The sequence below is a fragment of the Scyliorhinus torazame genome, chromosome 8 (genome assembly GCF_047496885.1).
Source record: "Scyliorhinus torazame isolate Kashiwa2021f chromosome 8, sScyTor2.1, whole genome shotgun sequence".
Lineage (NCBI taxonomy): Eukaryota > Metazoa > Chordata > Chondrichthyes > Carcharhiniformes > Scyliorhinidae > Scyliorhinus > Scyliorhinus torazame.
The window spans coordinates 101628715-101643085 of NC_092714.1; the positions used below are offsets into that span (position 1 = coordinate 101628715).

General features: G+C 50.0%; 1 protein-coding gene across 1 annotated transcript in view; it reads right to left on the bottom strand.

Annotated features, from left to right (window-relative positions):
* Nucleotides 1-1544: 1544 nt before the first annotated feature.
* The window catches only part of LOC140428013 (nuclear receptor subfamily 0 group B member 1-like), a 35027-nt gene continuing 22200 nt past the window's right edge, over nucleotides 1545-14371 (bottom strand). The window contains exon 2 of the mRNA XM_072513961.1: nucleotides 1545-2123. Coding sequence (XP_072370062.1) covers nucleotides 1852-2123 — 272 coding nt within the window. The 3' untranslated portion in view covers nucleotides 1545-1851. The remainder of the gene's footprint in view (nucleotides 2124-14371) is intronic.

The following is a 14371-nucleotide window of genomic DNA, read 5'->3' on the forward strand; positions in this document are numbered from 1 at the left end:
TTAAGTACAAAGTTGATGTTCATTAACTGCATATGTTTCACTTTCTCAGGTTTTAGTTTCACTCAATTGGCAGTATTTGAAACCAGTGACAATGACATTTTCGGCAGAGATGTAAAATACTAGCCAGCAGGTGTTAATTGATCACTTATCTCACTTGCTGTTTGTAGTAAAAGTAAGATGGTGGTGGTTGTTGGAGGTCATTCATCTTGTACTGGAACATAGCTGCAGGAGGTCCTCAAAAGCATGTCCTAGGCCCAACTATCTTTAACTGTTCCATCAATAATCTTCCTTCCAACATAAGGTCAAAAATGGGGATGTTCAGAGATGACTCAATCATGTACAGCACCATTTGCGACTCCTCAGATACTGAAGCAGTCTGTGTGCATCTCCAACAAGAGAGAATCTAACCATCTCCGCATGACATTCATTGGCATCACCATTACTGAATCCGTCAGTATGAACATAATGGGGATTATTATTGACTGGACCAGCCATATAAATACTGTAGCTACAAGAGCTGGTCAGAGACTGGGAATTTTGCAGAGAATAACTCACTTCTCAAAGCCTGTCCACCACCTATAAGGTGCAAGTCAGGAGTGTGATGGAACACTCTCTAATTTCCTGGATGAGTTCTGCTCCAACAACACTTGAGAAGCTCAACACTAGACAGGACAAAGAAGCCCACTTGATTGGCAACCCATCCACCACCATAAACAGGCACTCTCCCCACCACCAACAATAGTAACAGCAGTGTGTACCATCTACAAGATGCACTACAGCAACTCATTGAGGCTCCTTCAACAGCACCTTCCAAACCTGTGACCTCTGCAACCGGAAAGACAAAGGCGGAATATGCATGGGAACACCACCACCTTCAAATTCCCCTCCAAGTCACACACCGTACTGATTTGGATATATATCACCGTTCCTTCACTGTCACTTAGTCAAAATCCTGAAACTCCCTCCCTAACGACGCTGTGGGTGTTCCTACACCACATGGATTTCAGCGGTTCAAGAAGGCAGCTCACTACCACCTTCGCAATGACAATTAGGGATGGGCATCAAATGCTGGCCTGGCCAGCAACACCCACATCTCATGAACACATTTGTAAAATACCTGTGTTTTTACTGACTGTTCTATTTCTGTGATGAACACAAGACTATTCTTCAAAGCTCAAAGGAACCTTGATAAGACCATGACAGAGAAAGGAATGGAAGGATATATTGGTACGGTCAGATGACGTAAGGTTGGAGGGGACTTGCATGGAGCATGAATATTAGCATCAACCTGTTGGGTTGAATGACTTGTTCCTGTGTTGTAAATTTGATGTAATTTACTGTCTATGAAGTATTTTGGGCATCTTAAGAACGCGAAATACACTACATAAATGCACGTTTTCTTTCTTTCTCGGTTTGTAACAAACATTTATCAAGCAGCCAGATCAAAACTGTGTTATCCACTGTCAGCTATATATTATCCTCAACACAAAAGCACATTCTTTTATTATTAGGATACAAACGTGAAGAATCAAGGTCAAGGTACAATGTGCAGGTCGTCAAAATGACTAGATAATGGTTGCAAGAGATGAAGAAGAGTTTGGTAAATAATGTCACAAAATATTAAATATTCCCATACCGAAACAAGAAAAACAACATGCTTCACTGGAAGATTAAGCAAGTTTATGAGAGTTCAGTGAATCTCAATAATATTGCATTTATTCATGACAAATCACATTCAATTCAAGATTAGCAATATACCATATATTTTACAAAAATACTGTCTGCAAAAAACACAAATAACTTAAATAGACTATTGTACAGCATATCCGCATTGAGTAACACCAGCAGTTACTATGCACTCGTTTTCCCTGTAGCTTGAGCCTTGCTATGGACACACAGCATGTCCAGCAACTTGTCCTCTATATTTATATTGCCAGTGGGTCTGAAAAAAAGTTCAACAATGACGCCCGCACAAATGGATCGGAGCATGGAAAGTGCAATGATCAGGTTGAAAAAGCGAGTCTGATCTTGTGTATAAATTGTTTTCACGTATTCTTTGAGAGCTTGCCGTGCCTCTTGCTGAAGACTCTGAATGTACTCCATACAGTGCAGTCCTGGGAGCTCTGCAAAGAAAAGTGCAATATTTCAACACCACACAGAGAAATGTGCAAACCCTAAATCACAAGACGCCTGGAACATACCTCAACTTGAATTAAAACATTTCAATTGCAAAGCTTGTTACAATGGAGCGGTCACAAATTAAAGCAAAAACAAATAATTTGTGTGCTTGTCAAGATCAGTTTATATTTGACTATGCTGTACAGTATCAGCATATTTAAATTTAAAAATAAGTTATATCTGTTAGGTCAAGATATTTAATCGCTAAGCGTTAAGAGGGGATTTTATAGAGTTTTTTTTAATACGATAGGTTCCACCAGAATGAATAGGGAATTACTATTTCTTTGGGGTTTTAAAAATAAATTTAGAGTGCCCAATACAATTTTTCCAATTAAGGGGCAATTTAGGGTGGCCAATCCACCTACCCTGCACATATTTGGGTTATGGGGACGAAACTCACGCAAACACAGAGAGAATGTGCAAACTCCACACGGACAGTGACCCAAAACCGGGATCGAACCTGGGACCTTGGCGCTGTGAGCCAGCAGTGCTAACCACTGTGCCACCGTGCTGCCCCACTATTTCTTTTGGTTGATGAATCAGCACTGACAGACCATGAATTGAATTTAAACTTGTCACTGAAGTCGCGAAAGATGAGGTAGGAGAAATTTCCTTTAAATAGACAGTTTGAATTGTTTTTCCAGAGGAAACTTGTGAGACTGGGAGTATTGCTTCTTTTCAAGGGAAAAATTGATCCATTTTTGAACTAGAGGAGAATATATAGTTATAGGACCTAGCAGGACAGAGGATCTAGCTCTAGCAAGGAGCCATCAGAGAATTCGGGAAAGATGAGGTAGGAGAAATTTCCTTTAAATAGACAGTTTGAATTGTTTTTCCAGAGGAAACTTGTGAGACTGAGAGTATTGCTTCTTTTCAAGGGAAAAATGGATCCATTTTTGAACTAGAGGAAAATATATAGTTATAGGACCTAGCAGGACAGAGGATCTAGCTCTAGCAAGGAGCCATCAGAGAAATGGCAGGCGAAGTGGCCTCTTTCTATGTTTTAAACACTATGGTGGAGAGTGGGGCACAGGGTGGATGCCTGTGACAATGAGGCCTGAGTGCAATGAATGAATATGAAATGAAGTTACTGTGAAAAGCCCCTAGTCGCCACATTCCAGGGCCTGTTCAGGGAGCCTGGTATGGGAATTGAACCGTGCTGCTGGCCTGCCTTGGTCTGCTTTAAAAGACAGCGATTTAGCCCAGTGTGCTAAACCAGCCCCAATGACGATCAAGTGGTAAATTGGAATTTAGTACAGGTCATAATTTCTGGTGCATTTTTCTCAAGATATAATTTAAATTAACAGCCAGACTCTGGTTTGAAACTTTAAAACTGCAAGCTGGTTTGAAAAAAGCCTGGCAGTGGCAGTTATCTGTCAATCAGCTGAAAGTGGTTGCCAGAATAGGTATTAATTACTGTAACAGATGTTGACTTAGCAGTTGGTATTTTTTTTTTCAAATAATTTTTATTAAAGGTTACCATAAAATATCAACAACAAAATGAGAAAGAATAAAGAACCCAACAGGGTTAAGTACAAAACACAATCTAAAAAAGCAACCCCCCAAACCCCTCCCTCCTGTACATAAATAATAAATTAACATTAACACCCCAACTTAACACAACAGGTGTATACACCCCCTCAGACCCTCCAGTGTAAATAACATAAACAAAAATAAAGTAAACCCCCCCCCCCCCACCCCCCTGAGCTGCTGCTGCCATTGACCAATGTCTATCGTTCTGCCAGAAAGTCTAAGAACGGTTGCCACCGCCTAAAGAACCCTTGTACCGACCCTCTCAAGGCGAATTTCACCCTCTCCAATTTAATGAACCCTGCCATATCGCTGATCCAGGATTCCACGCTTGGGGGCCTCGCATCTTTCCACTGAAGAAGAATCCTTCGCCGGGCTACCAGGGACGCAAAGGCCAGAATACCAGCCTCTTTCGCCTCCTGCACTCCCGGCTCCTCTGCCACCCCAAATATTGCGAGCCCCAGCCCGGTCTGACCCTGGATCCTACCACCCTCGACACCATCCTCGCTACGCCCTTCCAAAATTCCTCCAGCGCTGGGCATGCCCAGAACATATGGGTGTGATTTGCTGGGCTCCCTGAGCACCTAACACACCTGTCCTCACCCCCAAAGAACCGGCTCATCCTTGTCCCGGTCATGTGTGCCCTGTGCAGCACCTTAAACTGTATGAGGCTGAGCCTCGCGCACGAAGAGGAAGAATTCACCCTCCCTAGGGCATCTGCCCACGTCCCCTCTTCTATCTCCTCTCCCAACTCCTCCTCCCACTTACCTTTCAACTCCACCACCAAGGTCTCCTCCTCCTCCTCCTGCATCACCTGGTAAGTTTCCGAGATCTTCCCCACTCCCACCCACCCCCCCGAGAGCACCCTGTCCTGTATTGTGTGTGGCAATAGCCGCGGGAATTCCATCTGGCAAATGCCCTTACCTGTAAGTACCTGAAGGTGTTCCCCGGGGGGAGCCCGTACTTCTCCTCCAGCTCACCCAAACTCGCGAACTTCCCGTCCACAAACAGGTCCCCCAACTTTCGTATACCTGCCCTGTGCCACCCCGAAAACCCTCCACCTGTTCTTCCTGGGGCGAACCGGTGGTTCCCCCGTAATGGGGTCCACGCCGAGGCCCCAACTTCCCCCCTATGCCACCTCCACTGCCCCCAAATTTTGAGGGCCGTCACCACCACCGGGCTCATGGTATACCTCCTTGGAGGGAGCAGCGGCGGCGCCGTTGCCAGCGCCCCCAGATTTGTACCCACACAGGACGTCGTCTCCAGCCTCTTCCATGCAGCCCCCTCCCCCTCCATCAACCACTTGCGCACCATCGTCGCATTGGCGGCCCAGTAGTACCCACAGAGGTTGGGCAGCGTCAGCCCCCCCCCGCTATCTCTACTCCACTCCAGGATCACCCTTCTCACCCTCGGAGTTATACTCCTGTTAACCCGCCTGAAAAAAGCCTTCGGGATAAACACGGGGAGGCACTGGAACAGGAACAAAAACCTTGGGAGCACCGTCATTTTGATTGACTGCACCCTACCCGCCAAGGACAGCGGCAACCCCTCCCACCTCTTGAACTCCCCCTCCATTTGCTCCACCAGCCTTGTAAAGTTAAGCCTATGCAGGGCCCCCCAGCTCCTGGCCACCTGGACCCCCAAATATCTGAAGCTCCTCTCCGCCCTTTTTAGTGGGAGCTTGCCAATCCCCCTCTCCTTGTCCCCTAGCTGAATTACGAACAGCTCGCTCTTCCCCATATTGAGCTTGTACCCCGAAAAGTCCCCAAATTCCCTAAGCATCCTCATTACCTCTGGCATTCCTCCCACCGGGTCCGCCACATACAGCAGCAGGTCGTCCGCATAAAGCGACACCCTATGCTCCTCCCCACCCCGCACCAACCCCCTCCAGTTCCTCGACTCTCTCAGTGCCATAGCCAGGGGCTCAATCGCCAGTGCGAAGAGCAGGGGGGACAGGGGACACCCCTGTCTCGTCCCTCGGTGCAACCGAAAATACTCGGACCTCCTCCTATTTGTGGCCACACTCGCCATCGGGACCTCATACAACAGCCTAACCCACCTGACAAACCCTTCCCCAAACCCGAACCTCTTCAGCACCTCCCACAGGTACCCCCACTCTACCCTATCGAAGGCTTTCTCAGCGTCCATCACTGTCTCCGCCTCCCCCTCCCTCGCCGGCATCATGATAACGTTCAAAAGCCTCTGCACATTCGCGTTCAACTGTCTCCCCTTCACAAACCCCGTCTGGTCTTCATGGATGATCTGCGGCACACAATCCTCAATCCTCGTGACTAAGACCTTCGCCAGCACCTTGGCATCTACATTTAGCAAGGAAATCGGTCTGTAAGACCCACATTGCAGGGGATCCTTGTCCCACTTCAGGATCAAGGAGATCAGTGCCCGGGACATCGTCGGGGGTAAAGCCCCGCCCTCCCTTGCCTCATTAAAGGTCCTAACTAACAGCGGGCCCAACAGGTCCATATATTTTTTCTCGAACTCGACCAGGAAACCGTCCGGCCCCGGTGCCTTCCCCGCCTGCATGCTTCCTATCCCTTTGATCAGCTCCTCCAGCCCATTCGGGGCCCCCAGTCCCGCCACCAGTCCCTCTTCCACCTTTGATGTAAGGGGACATTTGGAAGTCACAATCAGTGACTTCAATATTATATTTTATTATTTTCTTCATGGACCATACTCTTCCCGCAATCTCGCGAGACGTTGCAATGGGAATCCCGCCCACAATGGCGGGATCGCGTTTTAACAAATCTGCATAGTAGAGCGAGGCAGGAAGCTTTACCCGAATGTGCCGATTCCTTTTTTTAAATAAAATATTTTATTGAAAATTTTTGGTCAACCAACACAGTACATTGTGCCTCCTTTACACAATATTATAACAACACAAATAACAATGACCTATTTTATAAACAGAAAATGAATAAATAATAAATAACAAAAATGAAAACTAACCCTAATTGGCAGCTGCCTTATCACAAGTAACACTCTCCAAAAATATAATTTAATAGTCCAATATCTAATTATCTGTAGCAACGACCTATACATATTATACAGTATATATTAACAACCCTGAGAGTCCTTCTCGTTCCTCCTCCCCCCCCCCCCCCCCCCCACCCCACCCCCCACCCCCCCCCCCCCACCCCCTCCGATCCTGGGCTGCTGCTGCTGCCTTCTTTTTTCCATTCCATCTATCTTTCTGCGAGGTATTCGACGAACGGTTGCCACCGCCTGGTGAACCCTTGAGCCGACCCCCTTAGAACAAACTTAATCCACTCTAGCTTTATAAACCCTGCCATGTCATTTATCCAGGTCTCCACCCCCGGGGGCTTGGCTTCTTTCCACATTAGCAATATCCTGCGCCGGGCTACTAGGGACGCAAAGGCCAAAACATCGGCCTCTCTCGCCTCCTGCACTCCCGGCTCTTGTGCAACCCCAAATATAGCCAACCCCCAGCTTGGTTCGACCAGGACCCCCACTACTTTTGAAAGCACCTTTGTCACCCCCAACCAAAACCCCTGGAGTGCCGGGCATGACCAAAACATATGGGTATGATTCGCTGGGCTTCTCGAGCACCTCGCACACCTATCCTCCACCCCAAAAAATTTACTGAGCCGTGCTCCAGTCATATGCGCCCTGTGTAATACCTTAAACTGAATCAGGCTTAGCCTGGCACACGAGGACGACGAGTTTACCCTGCTTAGGGCATCTGCCCACAGTCCCTCCTCGATCTCCTCCCCCAGCTCTTCTTCCCATTTCCCTTTTAGTTCATCTACCATAGTCTCCCCTTCGTCCCTCATTTCCCTATATATATCTGACACCTTACCATCCCCCACCCATGTCTTTGAGATCACTCTGTCCTGCATCTCTTGTGTCGGGAGCTGCGGGAATTCCCTCACCTGTTGCCTCGCAAAAGCCCTCAGTTGCATATACCTGAATGCATTCCCTTGGGGCAACCCATATTTCTCGGTCAGCGCTCCCAGACTCGCGAACTTCCCATCCACAAACAGATCTTTCAGTTGCGTTATTCCTGCTCTTTGCCACATTCCATATCCCCCATCCATTCACCCCGGGGCAAACCTATGGTTGTTTCTTATCGGGGACCCCCCCAAGGCTCCAGTCTTTCCCCTATGCCGTCTCCACTGTCCCCAAATCTTCAGTGTAGCCACCACCACTGGGCTTGTGGTATAGTTCCTCGGTGAGAACGGCAATGGGGCTGTCACCATAGCCTGTAGGCTAGTCCCCCTACAGGACGCCCTCTCTAATCTCTTCCACGCCGCTCCCTCCTCCTCTCCCATCCACTTACTCACCATTGAAATATTAGCGGCCCAATAATACTCACTTAGGCTCGGTAGTGCCAGCCCCCCCCTATCCCTGCTACGCTGTAAGAATCCCTTCCTCACTCTCGGGGTCTTCCCGGCCCACACAAAACCCATGATGCTCTTTTCAATCCTTTTAAAAAAAGCCTTCGTGATCACCACCGGGAGGCACTGAAACACAAAGAGGAATCTCGGGAGGACCACCATCTTAACCGCCTGCACCCTCCCTGCCAGTGACAGGGATACCATATCCCATCTCTTGAAATCCTCCTCCATTTGTTCCACCAACCGCGTTAAATTTAACCTATGCAATGTGCCCCAATTCTTGGCTATCTGGATCCCCAGGTAGCGAAGGTCCCTTGTTACCTTCCTCAACGGTAGGTCCTCTATTTCTCTACTCTGCTCCCCTGGATGCACCACAAACAACTCACTTTTCCCCATGTTCAATTTATACCCTGAAAAATCCCCAAACTCCCCAAGTATCCGCATTATTTCTGGCATCCCCTCCGCCGTGTCTGCCGCATATAGTAACAAATCGTCCGCATACAAAGATACCCGGTGTTCTTCTCCTCCTCTAAGTACTCCCCTCCACTTCTTCGAACCCCTCAACGCTATCGCCAGGGGCTCAATCGCCAGTGCAAACAATAATGGGGACAGAGGGCATCCCTGCCTTGTCCCTCTATGGAGCCGAAAATATGCAGATCCCCGTCCATTCATGACCACGCTCGCCATCGGGGCCCTATACAACAGCTGCACCCATCTAACATACCCCTCTCCAAAACCAAATCTCCTCAACACCTCCCACAAATAATCCCACTCCACTCTATCAAATGCTTTCTCGACATCCATCGCCACTACTATCTCCGTTTCCCCCTCTGGTGGGGGGCATCATCATTACCCCTAACAGCCTCCGTATATTCGTGTTCAGCTGGCTCCCCTTCATAAACCCAGTTTGGTCCTCGTGGACCACCCCCGGGACACATTCCTCTATTCTCATTGCCATTACCTTGGCCAGAATCTTGCCATCTACATTTAGGAGGTAAATAGGTCTATAGGACCCCCCGCGGGTCCTTTTCCTTCTTTAAGAGAAGCGATATCGTTGCTTCAGACATAGTCGGGGGCAGTTGTCCCCTTTCCTTTGCCTCATTAAAGGTCCTCGTCAATACCGGGGCGAGCAAGTCCACATATTTTCTATAGAATTCGACTGGGAATCCATCCGGTCCCGGGCCCTTTCCCGCCTGCATGCTCCTAATTCCTTTCACCACTTCTTCTACCTCGATCTGTGCTCCCAGTCCCACCCTTTCCTGCTCTTCCACCTTGGGAAATTCCAGCCGATCCAAAAAGCCCATCATTCTCTCCCTCCCATCCGGGGATTGAGCTTCATATAATTTTTTATAAAATGTCTTGAACACTCCATTCACTCTCTCCGCTCCCCGCTCCATCTCTCCTTCCTCATCCCTCACTCCCCCTATTTCCCTCGCTGCTCCCCTTTTCCTCAATTGGTGTGCCAGCAACCTGCTCGCCTTCTCCCCATATTCGTACTGTACACCCTGTGCCTTCCTCCATTGTGCCTCTGCAGTGCCCATAGTCAGCAAGTCAAATTCTACATGTAGCCTTTGCCTTTCCCTGTACAGTCCCTCCTCCGGTGCTTCCGCATATTGTCTGTCCACCCTCAAAAGTTCTTGCAGCAACCGCTCCCGTTCCTTACTCTCCTGCTTCCCTTTATGTGCCCTTATTGATATCAGCTCCCCTCTAACCACCGCCTTCAGCGCCTCCCAGACCACTCCCACCTGGACCTCCCCATTATCATTGAGTTCCAAGTACTTTTCAATGCACCCCCTCACCCTTAGACACACCCCCTCATCTGCCATTAGTCCCATGTCCATTCTCCAGGGTGGGCGCCCTCCTGTTTCCTCCCCTATCTCCAAGTCTACCCAGTGTGGAGCGTGATCCGAAATGGCTATAGCCGTAAACTCCGTTCCCCTCACCTTCGGGATCAACGCCTTTCCCAGCACAAAAAAGTCTATTCGCGAGTAGACTTTATGGACATAGGAGAAAAACGAGAACTCCTTACGCCTAGGTCTGCTAAATCTCCACGGGTCTACACCTCCCATCTGCTCCATAAAATCTTTAAGTACCTTGGCTGCTGCCGGCCTCCTTCCAGTCCTGGACTTCGACCTATCCAGCCCTGGTTCCAACACCGTATTAAAATCTCCCCCCATTATCAGCTTTCCCATCTCTAGGTCCGGAATGCGTCCTAGCATCCGCCTCATAAAATTGGCATCATCCCAGTTCGGGGCATATACGTTTACCAAAACCACCGTCTCCCCCTGTAGTTTGCCACTCACCATCACGTATCTGCCCCCGTTATCCGCCACTATAGTCTTTGCCTCAAACATTACCCGCTTCCCCACTAATATAGCCACCCCCCTGTTTTTCGCATCCAGCCCCGAATGGAACACCTGCCCCACCCATCCTTTGCGTAGCCTAACCTGGTCTATCAGTTTCAGGTGCGTTTCCTGTAACATAACCACATCTGCCTTAAGTTTCTTAAGGTGTGCGAGTACCCGTGCCCTCTTTATCGGCCCGTTCAGCCCTCTCACGTTCCACGTGATCAGCCGGGTTGGGGGGCTTCCTACCCCCCCACCCCCCTGTCGATTAGCCATCCCCTTTTTCCAGCTCCTCACCCGGTTCCCACGCAGCTGTATCTCCCCCAGGCGGTGCCCCCCCGCCCATCCCCTCCCATACCAGCTCCCCCCTCTCTCCAGCAGCAGCAACCCAGTAATTCCCCCCCCCCCCGCTAGACCCCCCGCTAGCGTAATTACTCCCCCCATGTTGCTCCCAGAAGTCAGCAAACTCTGGCCGACCTCGGCTTCCCCCCGTGACCTCGGCTCGCACCGTGCGACGCCCCCTCCTTCCTGCTTCTCTATTCCCGCCATGATTATCATAGCGCGGGAACCAAGCCCGCGCTTCTCCCTTGGCCCCGCCCCCAATGGCCAACGCCCCATCTCCTCCACCTCCCCTCCTCCCCCCATCACCACCTGTGGAAGAGAGAAAAGTTACCACATCGCAGGATTAGTACATAAAACTCCTCTTTCCCCCCTTTTTAACCCCCCTCTTCGCCCCCCACATTCGCCCCACCACTTTGTTCAAACGTTCTTTTTAATAACCCGCTCATTCCAGTTTTTCTTCCACAATAAAAGTCCACGCTTCATCCGCCGTCTCAAAGTAGTGGTGCCTCCCTCAATATGCGACCCACAGTCTTGCCGGTTGCAGCATTCCAAATTTTATCTTCTTTTTATGAAGCACCGCCTTGGCCCGATTAAAGCTCGTCCTCCTTCTCGCCACCTCCGCACTCCAGTCTTGATAAACGCGGATCACCGTGTTCTCCCATTTACTGCTCCGAGTTTTATTTGCCCATCTAAGGACCATTTCTCTATCCTTAAAACGGAGGAATCTCACCACTATGGCTCTGGGAATTTCTCCTGCTCTCGGCCCTCGCGCCATCACTCGGTATGCTCCCTCCACCTCCAACGGACCCTCCGGGGCCTCCGCTCGCATTAACGAGTGCAGCATCGTGCTCACATATGCCCCGACGTCCACTCCCTCCGCACCTTCAGGAAGACCAAGAATCTTCAAGTTGTTCCTCCTTGCGTTGTTCTCCAGTGCCTCCAACCTTTCCACACATCGTTTCTGATGTGCCTCATGCATCTCCGTCTTCACCACCAGGCCCTGTATGTCGTCCTCATTCTCGGCTGCCTTTGCCTTCACGACCCGAAGCTCCCGCTCCTGGGTCTTTTGTTCCTCCTTTAGCCCTTCGATCGCCTGTAGTATCGGGGCCAACAGCTCTTTCTTCATTTCCTTTTTGAGCTCTTCCACACAGCATTTCAAGAACTCTTGTTGTTCAGGGCCCCATGTTAAACTGCCACCTTCCGACGCCATCTTGGTTTTTGCTTGCCTTCCTTGTCGCTGTTCTAAAGGATCCACTGCAATCCGGCCGCTTTCTCCTCCTTTTTTCATCCGTATCCAGGGGGGATTCCCTTCTGGTTTACCGCACAGTGTTTTTAGCCGTCAAAATTGCCGTGCGGGCTCCTATCAAGAGCCCAAAAGTCCGTTTCACCGGGAGCTGCTGAAACGTGCGACTCAGCTGGTCATCGCCGCACCCGGAAGTCTAATGTGCCGATTCCTGAGGAACCTGAGGCTTTGGGAGTCAATCCCGTCGCCTCGAGGACCTCAGGCAGGCGCCGTTTGGTACTGGTCCCCACAAATGGGGACCAGATGGAATGGCGTTCTTGGGGGTCTCAAAGTGGATTGAAAGCCCCCAGCTGCATGCCCTTTAGACAGGGTTGTGCTCTGTCACTGCTGGTGCCACCTGGGTACCCTGGCACTGCCAAGATGCCCGGATGGCACTGACAGCTGGCGTGGGTATTTCCAATGTGCCCGGTTGGCACTTCAAGCTGGTATTTTCGCGCGCGCAGTTGGGCCGGGGTTGCGCGGGGGGGCGGGGGCGGCAGGGACACTCCCATATTTGGGGGGGAGGTTGGAGATTCTTTTCGGGGCCTCAGAGATCGGGATGCCATTTTTAAATGGCATCCCGATCTCTCGCTACAATGGGGAGTTCCGGCAAGCGGAACACCCATTGTAAAAAATGGGGCTATGTGAGGCTTCAGCCATGCGTTCCCTATTCAGGCCCCTTATTCAAAATGAGTCGCATTGAATAGCCAGGTGTTCCTCAGCATTGCGAGTGCACCTAAATGCACTCACTCGGCGACTTTGTGCCCTGTTGGGAAGATCGCGCCTATGGTTAAATGGTGACCAAGGTTGGGAAATAAATATTCCAAGGTACACAGCATGTTGAAATCGCAGGCAAAATAGGGAAGGCAGAAGAGTAACCCTGATAATGAAACATGATAGTAGGATATTAGTGAGAAAGGATCTTGGCTTAGAAAATCAGGATATAAAGGAATAGCAACTGTCAGAGAATAATGGTGGGAGTAGTTCATATGCTCCCTAACAGTAGTTATACCATTGGACAGAGCATTAAATAAGATATTATGAAAACTTGGTACAGAGGCATACAGTCTTCATGTAGACTGGGCCAATTATTTTGGAAAAGGTGGTCTGGCAGATGAGCTAGTAGAATACTTTTGTGACAGTTTGATCTGGAAAGGAGTAGGGATAAAGCTATTATATATCTAGTATTGTGCAATAAGACAGGGTTAATTAGTAGTGTAATAGTAAAAGATCCATTGGGAAAGATTGATCAGTAACTCAGTTAAATTTCGTGTTAAGTTTGAAACAACATGTTCCAATTACAAACAAGCGGCAGGATTCTCCATTCCTGAGACTGAGTGTTGACACCAGGACAGGATTTGTGGATTTCTACGACAGCAAAACTGGCTCCGCACCTGGACTGATTCAGCGACCATTGAGAGGCTAGCACCAGCGCCACGTGGAGCGCAATCGATTCTAATGAGAAACGGTGCAGGATTCACCAGATTTGTGATTGACACTCAGGAGGCTGACAAGCTGCAGCTACATATACACACTTCACTCCCCACACAAACCATCCCAGCCAACAAGATGGCAGCGAAGAGAGCAGCACCCTGTTTTACGGATGCCGAGCTTGAGACCCTGCTGAACGCCGTGGAGGAGAGGCGGGCTACCTTGTAGGTGGCCAGCCGTCACCTTTCACCATGCCTGGGTGCAGGTGGCAGAGGTGGTCAGCGCCATCAGCAACACTGTCCAGTCTGGCCAGCAATGCAGGAAAAAACTGCATGACCTCTTCAGGGTGGGCCAGGGTGAATATGCATGGTGCCCCTGGTACCAACCCCGTCCCAAAGAATGGGCGGACCTTGGGGGGTGGGCTTGGCTCGGTGGCCGCGGTTCAGCCAGCGCTCACCGTTCTAGTGTCCCACCCCCATCCTCCATCCTTCCCCCACCACCACCCCAAGAATAGATGGGACCATGTGATGGAATGGCCAACTCGCACGCAGGGATCACCCAGGTGGGCAAAGGAAAGTGCTACCATGGGCAGGGGTCAGACGTTGTCAAACAATACGGAACACCAGCGCTCAACGCAGAGTGGGTTGGTATTATCCTCCATCCATGGACCAAACCCAGTGCCACTGCCAACCCAGGCCCGTACCCCATGGTGCAGCAGGTATGTATCACAGAGGGAGTAGCAGGGCAGTGGTGGGTGAGGGGAGGGGTTGGGTGTTGGATGGGAGTGGCAGCGGGTGTGGGGTGGAGGTAGGGGTGGGTGTGGTGTTGGGGTGTGCTGCCCGTGCCCCAGGCCAGTCTCCCTCCCCCCACCCCCAGTCGGTGAACCTGGA